The sequence below is a fragment of the Gastrolobium bilobum genome, unplaced genomic scaffold, assembly GCF_033153095.1.
Source record: "Gastrolobium bilobum isolate Gb01-03AN ecotype WA unplaced genomic scaffold, APGP_CSIRO_Gbil_v1 utg2686, whole genome shotgun sequence".
NCBI classification, from domain to species: domain Eukaryota; kingdom Viridiplantae; phylum Streptophyta; class Magnoliopsida; order Fabales; family Fabaceae; genus Gastrolobium; species Gastrolobium bilobum.
In genome coordinates, this window is record NW_026895101.1 from 17,123 (window position 1) to 37,340 (window position 20,218).

General features: G+C 33.3%; 2 protein-coding genes across 2 annotated transcripts; both read left to right on the top strand.

Moving 5' to 3' along the window:
• Window positions 1-11,430: 11,430 nt before the first annotated feature.
• Window positions 11,431-12,933, top strand: LOC133303949 (uncharacterized). The gene is made up of 3 exons (XM_061503947.1): window positions 11,431-12,333; window positions 12,457-12,567; window positions 12,694-12,933. The coding sequence occupies exons 1-3, from the start codon at window positions 11,431-11,433 to the stop codon at window positions 12,931-12,933; spliced, it is 1,254 nt and encodes a 417-aa protein (XP_061359931.1).
• A 5,125-nt stretch (window positions 12,934-18,058) lies between these two features.
• Window positions 18,059-19,561, top strand: LOC133304032 (uncharacterized). Its single transcript, XM_061504030.1, has 3 exons — window positions 18,059-18,961; window positions 19,085-19,195; window positions 19,322-19,561. Exons 1-3 carry the CDS (start codon window positions 18,059-18,061, stop codon window positions 19,559-19,561), a joined length of 1,254 nt encoding a protein of 417 aa, XP_061360014.1.
• The last annotated feature ends 657 nt before the right edge of the window (window positions 19,562-20,218 follow it).

The window sequence follows — 20,218 nt, forward strand, 5'->3', positions numbered from 1 at the left end:
TGAGTTAACAATTTTGGATTTTTTTTTTATCTGAAAGTTAACATGAAATGGGTAGGAAGTAGAATTGTTGATCAAGAAATTTCAAACTTGACGAGCCCAATAATTTTTAACGGTGAATAGAGTTACTTGTGCATTGAGTGTCTATAAATTAATTAGGCCCAAATAAAATAAATAAAATCATTGTATGAAATAAATTAGGCCATTCTTGTGTACCAGCCCAATTATATTCAACCGATTATACTCTTACCCGATTTCTTTATTTATTTATTTTAAATATGATAAGGTCAGAAATTTTTATTTATTTATTTATTTTTCTTCTCTTCCCTCAAATCTTCTTCTTGCCCAATGAGCTGCGCACAAATAGTCTCAGCTACTAGTTTCAATTATGAAATTAGCTGAGAAGAGATTGCAGAAGCTGATCTCAACCATTAATGCACCTCTGAAATTGTCCAGTAGATAGTAAAAAGAGGAAATTTTCATAGTGTAACGATGTGACTTTTGCCTGTGATAGTCATATCTCACTTACTATTTACTAACCCAAGAACGAGCTTAATTTTTATATTTTTGTAATGTTTTAGTCTCTCTTTTAAAAATTCATTTTTCCTCATCGTCTCACTAGAACACTCATTTCTTCATTCTCCACACTCCAAATCCTATTTTAATTTTTTTCTATTCTCTTCTCTTTCCATCTAACCTCTATGCACCGAAGCTATTTTCTTGTTTTAAAGCTTCGAACTCTTCCCGTAAGCTGATTTCCCCCCTCGCCATTGTTCTGGCTTGAAAACTAGTCAAGCTTAGTTCGCTTATTTCATACCTAACCTCACCAGAGAACCAATCAACTCAACGCGGTCGAAGAACCACCGTCAGGCTTCTTCTTCGTCTTGCCCGTAGAGTTTGAACGTGTATCAGGTTTGATTTATAAACTTTTATTTTTTTTTTCAAACCTCATCTTGCTCTCATTCCTCGCCATACCCACCGAGCACATCACAACCCCATTTTCATTTCAACCTGTGATTTGGATTTCATTCCAGCCATACCCATACATCGCCATCTAACACTCACCGAAAACCCTTCTTTACAATTTTGATTGAGTGCATTTTAAAACATGGTTATGTGTTCTTGAAATTAGGCTAGGGTTTTGATTTGAGAATTTGGGGATATTCTGGTTATTTATTATTATTCATAAAAATTGATGGTAAAAGAATGAAAGTAAAAACCTGAATGCTATTATGTTTTGGTTTTGAGAAATTGACTATATATAGGTTATGAGTTTTGTTTGGTTGACTGTGTAGTATGAGTTTTAGTTAGATTAAGGTATATTGAAAGTAAAAATAAGTTATGCATTTCATTGATTGATTTAGTTCTCAGAGACTTGTTATTGTTGTTATGAGTGAAATAATATATGGTACGTGAGTTACTCTTGTAATTGTCAGTTGTAAATCGCTTCTTATATTCTGTATTTTTTTTACTGGAATTTGTGGGTATTAATTTGTTTGCATTATTTTATTTATTTATTTTTTTGCTGATTCCTTTTGATATTTTTGAGTTACCTTTATTTATTAACAGACCAATTTTCTTTCGATTTGCTCACTGATTCATATTTCAGTACAATGGCACCCAATAAAAATAAGAAAATTAAACATGGTGTCGAAAAAGGGAAGGCAGTTCAGAAACCAACAACAAGAAGTACAATAGCAACCCAATCTTCTTCCATACCTCCAGTTTCAGAAAGAGTTTATCAGCGTCTTCAGGAGCTTGATGCAGGCAAATTAAAAATCCATTATGAACGTGGATTTGACCTTTCTCATGAAGAAGGATATACGAAGCTGTATCTTCGGGGGCACGTTGTGCCGTGGCAATGGGAAGTTTTCGCAAGCCACCCTTTTGTTAGAGTGCCTATCAAGTTGGTACATGACTTTATGGCCAACTTCCCTGATGAAGACTCACCAAATGTAGCTCCTGTCAAAGGAAAACTAGTTGACATATCTCCTGCCAAGATTAAGGAGGTATATAATCTTAATAGAGGTGGGGATTACAATTGGTACCTAAAATTCCTTTCTGATAGAACTCAGGAGAAGGTTCATTCCATTATAGCAGAGAAGCTTACTGGAAATCCTAATACAAAATGGGATTCTGAAAAGATGCTGACTACTGAAATGACAAAAGAAGCTCAAATTTGGGCCAAATTTGTTAGATATCGCATCTTTCCAAAGCTTCACATGAATCATCTGTCCACTAGAGTTGGTATAGTGGTATATTGTATTTTGGAAAATATGTCCTTCTATCCCGAAAGGCTCCTATATCAAGAGTTATGTGAGAATGCTAAAAGAACGTCAGGGCCATTCTACTTCCCATGTTTGGAGAAAATATTGCGCGATGCTGCTGGAGTTCCTTCTTCTTCTCAAGATGAAGCATTGTTTTCAACTCCTAATTCACCTATCAATGAAATCTTCCTGAAGAGGATAGTTGAATCTAGTCTGAGAAAGAAAAGAAAACCATCTTCAGATCAACCTTCTCAAGGTGCAGATAAAGGGAAGGTTTCAGCTATAGAGGAGCGAATTGAGAAGCTGGAAAATGTCATAAAAGGGCTCCTCAAGTACTTACTAAATACTAGAAAATGATGTACAACTTCATATACATAAACTTATCCTGATGAAGATTTTCCTGAGATTCCAGATCATCTATTACAAGGTCACCTCCCTGAAGCTTCAACTTCTAGATCAGCAGGACTTAGCATAGAAGAACCAGAGGATCTGGAGGATTCTTTCTCTGATGATTAAGCCTTTGCTTCTTTCTACTGACCTTCTGATGGTCACACAAGTTCTTTTATCAAATTTTTTTATAACTTACCATTATATTAGTTAATTTTATCTAAGATTATGCATGACCTGTTTTGTTTGCTGTGAGGACCCAGCTTAATTTTAAGTTTGGGGTGATTATATGTTGATTGAGCTTAAAAATGATAAAAATTTAAAGATTTTTGAATGCTTAATTAGCTGAGTGGTAACTTGGAAATAATTTATAACCTGATGTGTTTAACATTATCACTGCTTAAGTATAATCAGATTTGATTAAATTAATTCCTAATCAATTAGGGATCTAACTTAGTTGATCAGTATTTATATAAGCTTAAAATCAAATTACTTGCCATAAATTTTTTTTGTGATCCCTGCTGATTTGCTGATTCACTGATAAACCACTCGATTCACAACCCATGTGAGGTATTTGAACCTAAACACTCTATTCCTTTGTGAGTGGTCATTGTGTATTGGTGCTTTGAATACTGCACTTTGTTTGGATGACTAATATGCTATTTCTGTATGATTAGGGCATTGTTTCTGAATGTGTAGCCTAGAGCCAAAAGCCTCACCCTTAAATTATATCCCTTGGTCCCAATATTTGAGCCTGAAACTTTTCTTTTATGATCATGTACCCTGAAATTATAAGCGAAATTCTCTGTCCACCCTATATGGCTAGCTTATTGTTTAGCTAGTTCTCATTAGCTCAGAAATACAGTAAGCTAAATAAGGCAAAGGGAAGTCAGTTGTTTAAAAAAGGAAGGGAAAGAAAAAGAAAAGTTGATCAGGAAATAAAAAAAAAGAAAAAAAAAGGAAAAAGAAAAAGGGGAACAAGTGATGTTATAAAAAGAGTTCTCTATTTAAAAAAAATAAAAGGAAAGAGACAAAAGTAAAAATTGTGAAGGTGATCAATAAAAAAGGAGAAGGAAGTTATACAAAAAAGAGGAGAAAGTCCGTAGTTTCTCTTTGTCTTGTTTAGGAAAAAATCAAAAAAAGGCAATGAGGATTAGTTAATATAACACCTCGCATTTTTAAATTATATATTAATATATTAAATATGGATTAAAGGGAAGGATTAGTGAAAATCCTGAAAATCAAGTCAAAATACAAAGGAAGGGTAAAACGGTAATTAGTCAAACACGCAACCCTGGGAAGGTAAAATTGAGTAGGAGGTCTCAAATGGGAAAACTAATCATGGAAATGGATTTAGAACGAAAAATTGAGGGGTTAGGCAAGTTTCAGAAAATTCAGTGATTAGTGTTTTTACCAGGTAAAAATACCGCGGTACAGTTGTACCGTAAAATGTGCTGATTGAGTTTTGAGCTCTAGATTTTGAATACAAATTATTAATGGTGTACAAAACTAGGAAATATGATTTCTGATGAAACTTGACAGAAATTAGTAAGTTTGGGAAAGCGTGTCAACGGCGCGCGTAACAGCTTAAAACTGCGGCTTTTCCGAACGACCGGAAAACTCAGGATTCATCTGATCAAGGGTAATTAAAGGACAATGGTTAATGTCAAAAATTAGAGTTTCTAGATAGGTTATGAATTTACGGACGTTTGGCGGATTAAGCGGGAAATTCTAATTAGTTTGAAATCGCGTGAGGTGGCGGTGGGACCAATCCCACTTAAGTCACTTAAACACACATGCTCCATCACTATTCATCATCACTCACTTCTCTCTTTCTCTCTCCAAGGCCGCGGGTTTCGCCATTGAAAGGGGGGGAATTTGCCATCTTTAAACTCCATCATCCAACCACCAAAATCCAAAAAGTTTGTCACCAATATTCAAGTAAACGACGATCCGGACCCAACCATACCATCCATTACCCTTGAAACCCTCTCATTTGTGAGAAAGAAGCAAAAATCAGCCACGAATTTTGGGGAGAAAATTGGGGTTTTGTAGTTGTTGCTCAAGCTTTGCGTAAGGATCAATTGGAAGAGCCTTGTGACTTAATTGTGGGTAAATTTCAACACCTTTCATGGATTGATTTGATGATTTATTTTCATGGGAACCTAAGGATTTTATGCTTGATTCATGGAGTTACAGATCTCAAATTGAGATTGTGTATTAGAGAAATATGTCTTAGAATGATGTGTGGGAGTCATAAATGCAATAAAATTTATTGGTGAAAAACTATGATAACTTAGGAAATTTTGATGAAAGGTCCATGACTTTGAATTGTTTTAGAATTGTGAAATTGAATTGTGGTATGGTTATATGAGTTAATAATAGGATTGTATGAGGTGTGGAATAGTTGAATTGAATGGAAAAACCCTTGATGTGTGACAATAGGCATTTCGACCAAGAGAAGGAAAATTGGGAATTTGAGCTTGTGAAATTGTTGGTTGATGTGTTGTGTGATTAAATGGTAATTAGATGAGTTGTGTGATGGTTGGAAGGTTGGAAAATCAATGGAAAAATATTGGATAATGTGGAATTGTGTAATTGAACCTAGAGCGAATTAATTGGAAAAATGATGTTTGAATGATGTAGGATGCAAATTGGCACCTAAAATGACATTGGGGGTAACCTTGGGATGCTTAAGAAAAATGAAAAGAAAATAAAGAAAAATATTTTGTAATTTAACACTACAATGGCCGAACCTCACTAGTTGGGGGAGGAGAATTTGACATTTTTGGATTTTGATAGATTTACCGTGTGTTGATGATTTATACATGGTCATTGTAGGTTGACGTACGTGGATTTGAACCCCGAACCGTGAGCTCGGTGGGTTGCCCTTGGTCCCGGACCAAGTGGGATTGTGGTGAGTATTTGAAACCATGCTTGAAGAGTTAATAACTTGCATGTGTTTGTATGAATGGTAATTAATTGGGAATGTCCTCTGTGTAGGCATTTCTGTTGTGTACCTTGCTCGGGAAATATACTGCATTGGAGCTGTGGGAGAGGATTATATAGGTAACCTCTTGATACTGGGGCTTGATCCCCTTGTGTGTTCCACCATGCCCGTTGAGGGTAATGGTAGGAAGTGTATGTAAATAATATAAGATAGCATGTTCATGCATATTGTATGTGTGTTGGTACATAGGATGTACCGTGTCTCTGGCCAATAGACGGTTTGCCTTAGGGCGTTACGGACTTCCACTGGATAGGTCTCCGAGAGGGAGTTCCAGTTGACCTGAGGTCGTGGTGTGTGATCCGGATAGGAGCACACTAGGAAGTCTCGGGTGGTTATGGATGGAGGGTGCCATGGTTTGATGTTCTGGGAACACGCCATGGTTGGAAACCCGTAGGATTATATGCTGAGCTAATAGGATGGACGTTGCGTGGTTTTGGCATTGACCATTCCAGCTTCGTCGTATTTTGTATCCCTATGCTCCCCTATTTCACTAAATCCCTTGTTTTATCCCGTTTTCGGATGTTATGTTATTTATATGCTTCGAAGTGAACCATTGGGCGGAGTATTCTCCAGAACATCTGGGTTACTGAGATATATTCGTATATCTCACCCTGCTTTGGGGACTTTATTTCAGGAGGTAGCAGTGGAGTTGGAGCGGCGGGCAAGAAGCCCGTAGGATGATTGGACGTATGATTTGCTATTTTGCATTTTGTTGGCCATTGGGCCTAGGCTAGACTTAGCTCATGAACAATGCATGTGATTAGGATTATGAGTATCATTTTGTTCATGATGTATTTTGCCTAAGTTTAGTCTTGATCTATCATGTTTATTTTGGAGTATTTACTTTATATTCATTTGAAGGTTATGGTTTGTAAAGTGTAATATGTCATTTGGGAGACTTGTAATTTGTATATGAAGACTTGATGTAACATGGAAGTATGTAATATGATGAAAGGGCAATAGGCCTATTCTAGGATTGATTTATATTTTATGATGTAAAGAATGCATGCAAATGGATTATGGTGATTGAAATGTGTTAAGTTTGAAAATATAAGTAAAGTGATGGAAATTGAGTAATTTGATATAAACTATGATGAGTTGTAAGAGCCCCAAGGCATTGCAGGTCTTTGTGTGTGCCACTCAATGATTATTAGGTACAAATTCAGGTTAGAGATCACTTTTGTAAATTTGGAAAATATTGAAAAAACAAAGGAAACTCTAGCGAATTTTCTAGAAATTTGTATAATTTAGGCAAACTTTGGGAGAGCATATCTCCCACCACAGAGGTCCGATAGGGACGTGCCATATGCCATTTTGAAGCTTGAGATGTCCTCTATCTTATGGTAAAATTTGCGATTTTCTGGGTTGGGCGTCGGCATGTAGGAGGCAAAGAACACAGACTGCCCTGTTGGTCCCTGCACATGGGGCTGATCTGGACGAAGTTTGAGAAAATTATTTCCGTTTCGTTTCTTGGTCAAATTAGGCGTATGATATATCAAATTTAAGGTTGAGGTGTCTAGTTTATTATATAAAAAATTTAGAGCAATTGGTTGAGTGAATTTTCCAGAATAATTGATTGAGTGAAGGATGTTTGATGCTGTTTTGGGGTTGGCTGGTAGATTTGCTTGTCCAACTTCATACGGCGATAACCGGAGTAAACGAGAACTTTATGACTCATGTAATAGCTTCCTAGAAATTTAATTGAGTCAAGAATAACATACTAAAAGATGGGAGGCTTGTAGAATGCGATTTGTCCGCAGTAATTCAGAGACCGAACCATGTTCGGATAGGTAGAAAACGTAAAAGTGAGATTTTAGCTATGTGGGTTTATGGGAACCCCTTAGTGACTTGAGAGACATAATATATGTTATAAAAGTAGTTTAAAATAATTATTCCGCAAAGAGTTTACAGTTACGGTCACATCTTTTATTTATTACGCTTTATTATTGTTTTAAATGCTCGCGTAATAAACGGAAAAAGTTTACTCGCATTTTTATAAATTAATCATTGTGATTGTAACTGCGCTTAATATCATAATTAATGTTAACAATACCGGTGTACAACGGGCTATTACAGTTAGATACTAAGGGTCAGCTTAATTAGCCAAGTGACCAGAAAAACAAAGATCCTAGCCCTGCCTCATTACAAACCTTAAAGACCTTTTAATGGAGTTAGCATATTGGACTACAAGTTTCTAAATTATGGTGTAGGTTGGAAGCATTGATGCATGATGATAATGAGTGAACTTCCTTATAAAAAAAGAGAGTGTGATCGATTAAATATGTCTAAAAAGGTATTCAGTGGAATGTCAATGGAATCAGTTTAAGTTAAAGGTTGCAACTGTTTGAGTGTGCATGAATTTTTGATTGACTGGAGTTGGATAATTAATTTGATGTACGAATTGGTTAACATTAAGCCTGGTCAATGCTTTAAGAAGTGTTATGTTTTGCATAGATGGTTGATAAATTTAACTAAATTATTAAAATTAAAAAGTTGTTGTTATGTGACTATTTATTTCGAGCTAACAGACTACTTTCTGAGTGAATGTTTGTCTGATTGCTTTAGGGAAAGCATTTGCCTAAGTTTGGGGTATTTTGTTAGCACTAAATTATTTATATAATTATTGTATTATTTATATCTTTTTGGATTGACAATTACAGGAAAATGGGCTGAAAGAATATGAAATATGACCCAATTCAAAAAAGGAACTAACCAAGCCCAAGTTAATTTAATTTTTGCTGATAATTGTAATTATTCATTTTTTTTAGGTATTTTTTGGAAGCAGCCACGTGGATCAACTTCATAGAAATGAGAACATATTTTCACCATTGGATGACAAGAAGATGGACGGCTATTAGTTTTTAGAATTTTTAGTTTTTTAGTTATTTTTGTGGGTTGTAAAAAAGATATAGTTTTTCAGATTTAGAATTTTTCAATCTTCGTAATTTTGTTTTCTTGACTCTGAGTGTTGAGAGATTGTGTTGAAAGTTGAATGTGTTGTTCTTCAAGATTCCATAATTTCAAAGCACTGACAACGCTGCCGAAGGAAGAATCAAGGGTGCATGCAAGTGAAGTTTAAGGATCCTAGCCCTAGTTTAGGAATCAGTACTTTGGTTTGTACGATTAAATATGATTTTCATTTCTGAATGCATGTTTCTTTTTCTGATATCTCTGAATTGTTGTTTCTAAAAATGGGTTTCTAATTCCTTTCTTTTTATAGGTATTCAAAATGATTGGGTGAAATTCTTTGATGTGCAATGTTATTGTTTCTTTTATCTCATTCGTTTGATACTTTCATTTTTTAACTCAAGAACTCCATGGGAATGGGGCTTGAGTATGTAAACAAAAGAAGATTGGGTAATAGACTTTTGTTAAGTGTTAAATGAACCCTTTTGGTTAGGAATAATCAGAGGTGTTTTCTGATAAAATTTCTATAAAGAGTCAGGAAACTTTGGGAAAAGACTTTCTTGAATCTTATTGTTGAACCTGGAAAGCTTCAGCTAAACGTGCCGTAGTAACTTAGAAATTGAGATAAAGATGCTATAGCAATGTACGATTTTGAAGGAATGCAAATATTTTCTGTCACCCATGATTTGAGATATACCCAGAAGCCTTTAATCTTGACAAACCAATTCTTTACTTTTTAGATCAGTTTTAAATGATTGATAAAAATTATACAAAAAAATTCTTGTTATAAAAATAATTAAGTTTCAATTCAAGAATCCTTATTTCAGAAAAATACAAAGAAGATTAATTCAACCTGTACCTTGAGAACGATAACTCTATCATCGGAAAATTACTACCAATAGCATTCCGATCCAAAATACAAATATCAAACTTATGTTGGACATTCCTATCCTTTGGGATCGAACAATATCCATAATTAAAAAAATCTTATTTTATGATAAGCATTTTTATAAAAATATATTTGTCTACACCTCTTATAAAAGCTAATGAACACATTCAATCATATATTGCAATAAATGGGACATCCGTAAAAAATGATTTGATTTTGAGGTTGCATTTCTATTGTTACTTTTCTTGTACTTCGACCCATTATATAGCTTCTCATTACACATTGTAGATAACTTCGGAAAAAAAAAAGTATGATTTTATTTTATTTTATAATAAAATATATATTTAGGTGTATTATTAATTTTTTTTAATTTGTGTATAGTTTCATGAAGACTATTTTTTACAAACGTTTTTATTTAAATGTTTTTTGGAGTATTGCATATTGCTAAAAAATGGAAATTAAAGATGTATTTGTATGATACTCTGTTCTGTTTTAGTAATAGGAATCTCTGTATTATGTTCATTATTCAGCAGTTTTCTGTTTATTTTTCATGTGTAAATAGTTGTTAGCTGTATTTCTTTCACATAACCCTTCATATAATTATTGTTGCGAAGAATATAGTTGTTATAGCTGTGTGTTTGTTTCACATAACCCTTCATATTATTATTGTTGCGAAGAACAGCCCAAAATGTTTTTCTTTTATAGTGTTGGGCTGATATTTGAAATTGTTATATTTGTTTGACACAACTCGTGTGTACCAGTTAGGAAGTGTGCGGTCACTTTCGCTGTATATTTAGATTAATTTCGCACCGAAAATATTTGCTAACATTTTAAAAAAAAAAAAAATTATCAATCAACACTTGGCAAGGATTTCACTCTCAAAATAACATTTTCTAAGAAAAGTTAAAACCAAAGCTAAACACGCAAGCCCTGAAATTTGGAATATAATCCAGCGAAAGAAATTTCAATTCCTCAAATGATTTTTTTAATTTTAAATGTCACTAAATAATTTCGAAACTTCAGTGGTAAGAAAATAAATATGTTTTTATATATTTTTATCAAATTTAAAATTTCTTAAAAGATCTTCTCAATTTTGGTTTTAAAAAAAAGTGTTGATAAAATTGACAAAAATTGTAAAATTTAAAAGTTACATAAATGCAAAAAAATATGCATATATGTAAAGATCGCTATGTGTATGATAAATTTTTTTTACTGTAGATGTATTTCATTAAAGTTAGCGGTAAAAGACGCATATTTTTTATTGTCAACAAATTTTGACATTTTAGGCTGTTGTTATGATAATAGAAAAAAAAAAAATCTTATTTACTAATGTGAGAAAGCTATTGAATCTTATTTGTAATAGAAAAGTGTGTGGATATCACATAATGTTGTGAGATAACTAATACCGAAATTGGTACATTTGTTAATAAAAACAGGAAGATGAACCAAAACTAAAAATAAAAATAAAAATAAAAGAAAACTCAAACTAATTTGGCCATAAAAAGGAAATTCCAATTACAAAATTTTGGTTGGGGAAAAATCTCAGCGGACACCACTCTATATGCCCGTAAATAGCTATAAAGAGTTGCCATTCTGTTTGCATAGTCAGATATGCTGTAAAAACACTTGTGAAGCCCAACAGAAAGAACCATCTAAAATCTGTCTTGAATTGGCATAGTTACGTCACCTATTTCATTGCTAAAACTTCCACTATAAAAGCAGCCAACAAGAACTCCATATGCAAACAAAAATAAAATTGATTACACTTCCGACAATCACCAAATCCCCACCATGATTATCTCCACATTTTCTTGTGATCATCTGGTATGCTTTTTTTTTTCCATCCAAATTTTGACACTTAATTTGTCTTCTTCAATCTTACTTAATATCGCTACTCTTTAAGTATATATTTGAACACACGAAAGAATAACATTACGTACAAACATTATTCATAACTAATCATGTAATTAATAATGATTGTTTGCTTACAGGTAAACACGAGGTTTATCTCTAAATCGTTGATACTTTCACTATCAATACTAATGTTGCTATCAAGCACTGCATACTCTTTTCAAGGGAAGTCATCCGAAAGTAATATAAAGTCAGCTACTTTTGTGTCTGAAATGTTTGAAGTGGAGCCAGGATTAATTGCCGGGAAAACTTTTTGGGATATTGAATTCCCAAAAGGCCACATTGGAGTCAAGAGTTTTGATGCTGAACTAATTGATGAAGATGGGAACCCTGTGCCTTTGTATGAAACATACCTTCACCATTGGTTTGCTATAAAATACCTTGAAAATGTTACTATTCCTAGCATGCGCGGCGGCTCTAAGGTTCCTCCCAAGAATTATGATGGTTTCATTTTCAAGAGGAATCAAGGCATGTGCCACGGAAATATTCTTCCACATTACTGGGGCTTAGGAGTTGAATCACGAGGAACAATCTCAAACCTTCCGGAACCTTTTGCAGTAGAACTACATAACCCTGCAGAAATTCCAGATGGGTACCAAGAGAAATGGTTATTCAACATATTGGCCATTGATACACGTGGTACACATGATAGGAAAGGTTGTACCGATTGCAGATGTGACCTTATGAATCTCCCTGACAACTTTTATAATGTCACAAAAGGCATTTATGGTGAGCCATTGACCCCCGATTATAAAGGAGGACTCCTTTGTTGCCTAGACAACTTAAAATGCAAATTGAGAGAGGGTTTTGAAGGCCCAAAGAGAAATCTTGCCCTAAGATACAAAATAAGGTGGGTTGATTGGGACGAAAGCCAAATTCCTGTTAATTTTTATGTACTTGATTCGACCGATAAAATCAAATCCATTGGTTCAACTTCATTCCATGAGTGTCAGGTAAATATGTTTGTTAATAAACGCACTTTATAATTACACTTTTTTCAATCTATTAATTTGTTTGGAGTAAGTGAGGATTAAAGATTTATTAATTTGTTACAGGTAGAATTTACTATTCCGGCAAATGGTAGCAAGGACTCTCCTCATGTACAGAAAACAAAAATCCCAATGCAAAAAGGTGGTTATCTCATTTATGGAACGGCTCATATGCATTCAGGTGGTATTAACGCAACTCTATATGGAGAGGTACAGATATCTTAAGTATTTCCCATCATTCTTTGTAATTTAAATAATAAATATAATTGTGAGAACTGGAATATACATATTGCAATGCATCTTTACGCATACAATTTATACTTTCTATTAATATAGGACGGAAGAACTCTATGTACCTCAATAGCAAAATATGGAACGGGAAATGAAGCCGGAAATGAGAAAGGTTATGCTGTTGGAAGGTCTGTATGTTATCCAAAACCAGGTTCTATCAAGATTAAGGACGGTGAAATTTTGACACTAGAAGCAAGATACGAAAGCGGCTTTCTCACTGGAGCTATGGGACATATGTATATCTATTTGGCAGAACGACTATCACACGACACAATGACATCCTAATTCCTCTTATCTACATCTTTGCTTCATGTACTGTATATTCTAACAAGTCATCGATCATCTTATTCCAAAAGGGAAAAATAATGGGAAAGTTTCTTCCACTTGCTAAAGACAATTTTTGAAATACCATGCATGCACCAATTTTTCACCTCATTCTTTGGAATAAGTTAGAAATCAGATTATCACTATGATTCATTTGTATAAATGATATAAAATTTCTTTCTCTCTCTTCAATCACTTCCCCAACTCTCTCTCTCTCTGTGTCGCACCTTGCTCTTTCTGTCATGTTTTAATGACCACTATTTAACAATTACTAAAATGGTAGTAAGAAGTGGTAAGTTACTTAGTGATGAATATAACCTTCCCCAAGAAAATAAAAAAGAAAAGAATAATATATCGTTTTATATGTACATATATTTTATCAAAACTTTAACAAATGATTTTTTGACTAACGATTATATTTTATATATTCAAAGTGCCTTCCTTTTCTGGGAAAATAAAATTCAAGAACATACTAATTCACAAGTGCTAAATGATGTTATTTTTGTGAGCTAGATTGCAACTCAGATCGTCAGCCTTTAAAGTAGGGGAACAACATTACGAGCAAAAATATATGGAAAAAACAACAAAGACTGAAGTGAGACAGCTATTTAATAATCAATTTAATAGTATTTCATATTTGTCTTTGCATTTTAACTTTAATTGCATTGCATCAGTTCAAGTCTATGTACATTTTATTATCCCGTAAACGCTTATCTTCTATTACATCTCGGGTCCAATGTCGAGGCTAGTGCAAATTATTGCATGCATGATGCTGCTGACCACGAATGAATATCATCATTTATTCTTTAATTTCTCTTCATCACTTCTTGAACTTTGCTTCTTAATAGTTTAAAATATCCCTCAAGTGAAGTGTCTACTTTAACACCATATAGTACTCTAGTATGTTATCATTACGTATAATACTATTTGTAGTTATAATCATAAAAGTTTTGAATGAAAATACGACTAAACTTTTTCTTTTAACATTCCATTTTTCCGTTTAAAATAAAAATCACATTATATGTCTCTTTTGGAGTTGTATAACTCCGGTTATATTTTTCGTAAAGTGACTGCTGTAAATTGCACTTCCAAGAGCAAGGCAGCCGCTTCCAACCAAACCACGATCAATACACTTTTCCAATCGATCCTGAATTTTTCAAGGTTGTAACCCTATGTGTTAGCTTCACATAGGTCCAAACCGCACTCAATTCGGAGCTCTGTAGCTTGAGATATTGCGATTTTACTAAACTAGTTCGTTGTTGTCATTTTCCAGACGAGAATCGATTCAAAGTTGCAGTTCTCCCACGACAGAATGCAAAAAATCTGCACTTTTTCCATTATGGAGGTGCTTGAATTGCATCCCAAAGCCTCCCAACTTAACCCTTTTGTTATATAACCTATCTTTCTACATGTTACCAACATATTAACAACCTCTAAAGCTTAGGATATCAAAATCTCTACTTTACACACTCAATACATGATTTTTACATGTCAAAATCCATTCTTTTCAAAAAACTCAAAGATAAAGGCTAGAGGTATATACCCAAACCTCAAAACAACAAGACGTAGTGTCTTCGAGGTCAAAGATCCACACTTTGTTTCTGTCCTACTAAGTGCACAAATTTGGCTTGGTAAATGAGGGTTCTTGCTTCACGAAGGTGCTTCTTTGGAGCTCCAATGAGTGTGATAATATCCTAACTCCCCCAAAACAAAAATGGCTTACTTCAAGACCACATGACAGCAACCAAGATGTTTTTTTTCTATCACGAATCAAATTTTGAGGTGCTACCAAGACAAGGGATGAAGGAGAGAAGGTTTGTGAGTGTTTGATGTTTACCTCAATAGAGAAAAATACAATCTTGAGAAGGAAGTGAGGGTGTCTGTTCGCTGGGCTCCTCTCTTCAGCGAGCTAGCCTTCTGCTCCCATCAACGAGAATGCCAGCGAGCAACAAACTGACAACCCTTTTCACATATTTTCCCCTCTTCACTCAATTCAACACTTAGCATTTTATTTTAACAATCTCATTAAATTCTTGTATAATTCATTATTATTCCATGATTGGCCCATAATTATTATTCGCATATTAGGGTTCTTACATCTACTAGTTTGGCCTTGTCCATATTAAATTTTTTGAGAATTTTTTTCATATACTTCTTCTGGGATAGTCATAGCAACTTCTTAGAGTAATCTCGGATAACTTTCATCCCAATGATTTACTTTATCGGGTCGAGATCTTTCATAGCGAAAGAATTGTTCAATGCTTTCTTAATAGCAATATTTTTCTTTAAATCTTTTTCGACTATTAGTATATCTTTAACATATAGCAAAAGTATGATGAAATCATCACTAGCATACCTCTTGATGAACACACAATGATCACCTTAAGAATCTGTTTGACACTTTTTTTAAGCTAAAGTTAGAAAAGAAAGGGCTTAAAAGAATAAAGGTACAAATTATTTGGTGATTATATAAAAAATTTAGCTTAAAAGTTACTTTCAAGCTCAAATAAAAAATAAGTTGTTTTGTAAAAGAAATTTTCATACGATCTGTTTCTAAGTAAAATTATCATAAATGATATTAGAAAATATCTATTATTTAGTAAACATAAATATAGTAAGAAGCAAACGGCAAACGTTGTAAAGATAAAGATTTCAAACGAAAAATAGATCCAAGGGTCATTTTTTTTTATTAAAAGAGTTTCATCCAAAAATAAGTACGCGATAATATTTGGACGCACCAAATCAAATAAATACACATGATTACTCTTTCTCGGTCACTTTTTCAACATTTTGTTAGAGAGAAGGAGATCGAATAATTTGTTATTAGGATAGAGGAGAATATTAGTAAATATAAATTTAGAATAAGATTATAATTGAAAAATAAATATAAGCAATCACAAATAAGCTAAATACATCTTTAAAAGAGCTCCTTCCACGAGCTTCTAACTTTATGTATACCGTGAACCCGTTCTTTGAGCCCATATCTCAATAATAAAACAACAAGTGATAGACTAATGAGACAAATATAATTTCATTATCCTATCACCAAAGGATAAACTACTTATCCTATCCCCCAACAATTACACTCTTGTTAGGACTTTACACCTACAGGTAGCCACTTTTGTAAATAAAGGGGCTAAGCATCTTAAGTACATACTTTGAATCCCTTGTTCTCTTGCCTATCACTATGCACACAAACCCACGTCTTCAGTTATATTCCGATATTATTGTGCAGAGTGATATGTTACCCCTTGATGTGTCTCTTTTATAGACTCCCGCGTGAGCGTACCAATCCAACATACAAATATCAACCTTATTTTGGACATTCCAATCCTTTGGGATCAAACAATATCCATAATTAAAAAAAAAATTTATTTTATGATAAGCATTTTTATAAAAATATATTTGTCTACACCTTTTCTTATAAAAGCTAATGAAAACATTCAATCATATATTGCAATAAATGGGACATCCCTAAAAAATGATTTGATTTTGAAGTTTAATTTCTATTGTTACTTTTCTTGTACTTCGACCCATTATATAGCTTCTCATTTCACATCGTAGATTTCTTCGAACAAAAACAAGTATGATTTTATTTTATTTTATAATAAAATATATTTTTGGGTGTATTATTAATTTTTTTTAATTTATCCATAGTCTCATGAAGAGTATTTTTGACAAACGTTTTTATTTAAATGTTGTTTGGAGTATTGCATATTGCTAAAAAATGGAAATTAAAGATGTATTTGTACGATACTGTGTTCTGTTTTAGTAATAGGAATCTCTGTATTATGTTCATTATTCAGCAGTTTCCTGTTTATTTTTCATGTGTAAATAGTTGTTAGCCGTATTTCTTTCACATAACCCTTCATATAATTATTGTCGTGAAGAATATAGTTCACATAACCCTTCATATTATTATTGTTGCGAAGAACAGCCCAAAATGTTTTTCTTTTATTGTGTTGGGCTGATATTTGCTAACATTTTAAAAAAAAAAAAAAAAAAATTATCAATCAACACTTGGAATATAATCCAGCGAAAGAAATTTCAATTCCTCAAATGATTTTTTTAATTTTAAATGACACTAAATAATTTCGAAACTTCAGTGGTAAGAAAATAAATATGTTTTTATATATTTTTATCAAATTTAAAATTTCTTAAAAGATCTTCTCAATTTTGGTTTTAAAAAAAAGTGTTGATAAAATTGACAAAAATTGTAAAATTTAAAAGTTACATAAATGCAAAAAAAATATGCTTATATTTAAAGATCGCTATGTGTATGAAATTTTTTTTTTACTGTAGATGTATTTCATTAAAGTTGGCGGTAAAAGACGCATATTTTTTATTGTCAACAAATTTTGACATTTTAGGCTGTTGTTATGATAATAGAAAAAAAAATCTTATTTACTAATGTGAGAAACCTATTGAATCTTATTTGTAATAGAAAAGTGTGTGGATATCACATAATGTTGTGAGATAACTAATACCGAAATTGGCACATTTGTTAATAAAAACAGGAAGATGAACCAAAACTAAAAATAAAAGAAAACTCAAACTAATTTGGCCATAAAAAGGAAATTCCAATTACAAAATTTTGGTTGGGGAAAAATCTCAGCGGACATCACTCTATATGCCCGTAAATAGCTATAAAGAGTTGCCATTCTGTTTGCATAGTCAGATATGCTGTGAATCCATAACAAAATTCGTAGAAACCACTTAAAGATAAATTAAAAACACTTGTGAAGCCCAACAGAAAGATCCATCTAAAATCTGTCTTGAATTGGCATTTAGTTACGTCACCTATTTCATTGCTAAAACTTCCACTATAAAAGCAGCCAACAAGAACTCCATATGCAAACAAAAATAAAATTGATTACACTTCCGACAATCACCAAATCCCCACCATGATTATCTCCACATTTTCTTGTGATCATCTGGTATGCTTTTTTTTTTCCATCCAAATTTTGACACTTAATTTGTCTTCTTCAATCTTACTTAATATCGCTACTCTTTAAGTATATATTTGAACACACGAAAGAATAACATTACGTACAAACATTATTCATAACTAATCATGTAATTAATAATGATTGTTTGCTTACAGGTAAACACGAGGTTTATCTCTAAATCGTTGATACTTTCACTATCAATACTAATGTTGCTATCAAGCACTGCATACTCTTTTCAAGGGAAGTCATCCGAAAGTAATATAAAGTCAGCTACTTTTGTGTCTGAAATGTTTGAAGTGGAGCCAGGATTAATTGCCGGGAAAACTTTTTGGGATATTGAATTCCCAAAAGGCCACATTGGAGTCAAGAGTTTTGATGCTGAACTAATTGATGAAGATGAGAACCCTGTGCCTTTGTATGAAACATACCTTCACCATTGGTTTGCTATAAAATACCTTGAAAATGTTACTATTCCTAGCATGCGCGGCGGCTCTAAGGTTCCTCCCAAGAATTATGATGGTTTCATTTTCAAGAGGAATCAAGGCATGTGCCACGGAAATATTCTTCCACATTACTGGGGCTTAGGAGTTGAATCACGAGGAACAATCTCAAACCTTCCGGAACCTTTTGCAGTAGAACTACATAACCCTGCAGAAATTCCAGATGGGTACCAAGAGAAATGGTTATTCAACATATTGGCCATTGATACACGTGGTACACATGATAGGAAAGGTTGTACCGATTGCAGATGTGACCTTATGAATCTCCCTGACAACTTTTATAATGTCACAAAAGGCATTTATGGTGAGCCATTGACCCCCGATTATAAAGGAGGACTCCTTTGTTGCCTAGACAACTTAAAATGCAAATTGAGAGAGGGTTTTGAAGGCCCAAAGAGAAATCTTGCCCTAAGATACAAAATAAGGTGGGTTGATTGGGACGAAAGCCAAATTCCTGTTAATTTTTATGTACTTGATTCGACCGATAAAATCAAATCCATTGGTTCAACTTCATTCCATGAGTGTCAGGTAAATATGTTTGTTAATAAACGCACTTTATAATTACACTTTTTTCAATCTATTAATTTGTTTGGAGTAAGTGAGGATTAAAGATTTATTAATTTGTTACAGGTAGAATTTACTATTCCGGCAAATGGTAGCAAGGACTCTCCTCATGTACAGAAAACAAAAATCCCAATGCAAAAAGGTGGTTATCTCATTTATGGAACGGCTCATATGCATTCAGGTGGTATTAACGCAACTCTATATGGAGAGGTACAGATATCTTAAGTATTTCCCATCATTCTTTGTAATTTAAATAATAAATATAATTGTGAGAACTGGAATATACATATTGCAATGCATCTTTACGCATACAATTTATACTTTCTATTAATATAGGACGGAAGAACTCTATGTACCTCAATAGCAAAATATGGAACGGGAAATGAAGCCGGAAATGAGAAAGGTTATGCTGTTGGAAGGTCTGTATGTTATCCAAAACCAGGTTCTATCAAGATTAAGGACGGTGAAATTTTGACACTAGAAGCAAGATACGAAAGCGGCTTTCTCACTGGAGCTATGGGACATATGTATATCTATTTGGCAGAACGACTACCACACGACACAATGACATCCTAATTCCTCTTATCTACATCTTTGCTTCATGTACTGTATATTCTAACAAGTCATCGATCATCTTATTCCAAAAGGGAAAAATAATGGGAAAGTTTCTTCCACTTGCTAAAGACAATTTTTGAAATACCATGCATGCACCAATTTTTCACCTCATTCTTTGGAATAAGTTAGAAATCAGATTATCACTATGATTCATTTGTATAAATGATATAAAATTTCTTTCTCTCTCTTCAATCACTTCCCCAACTCTCTCTCTCTCTCTCTCTCTCTGTGTGTCGCACCTTGCTCTTTCTGTCATGTTTTAATGACCACTAATTAACAATTACTAAAATGGTAGTAAGAAGTGGTAAGTTACTTAGTGATAAATATAACCTTCCCCAAGAAAATAAAAAAGAAAATAATAATATATCATTTTATATGTACATATATTTTATCAAAACTTTAACAAATGATTTTTTGACTAACGATTATATTTTATATATTCAAAGTGCCTTCCTTTTTTGGGAAAATAAAATTCAAGAACATACTAACTCACAAGTGCTAAATGATGTTATTTTTGTGAGCTAGATTGCAACTCAGATCGTCAACCTTTAAAGTAAAGGAACAACATTACGAGCAAAAATATATGGAAAGACATAGCTCTGGTAGGCTGGATACTCA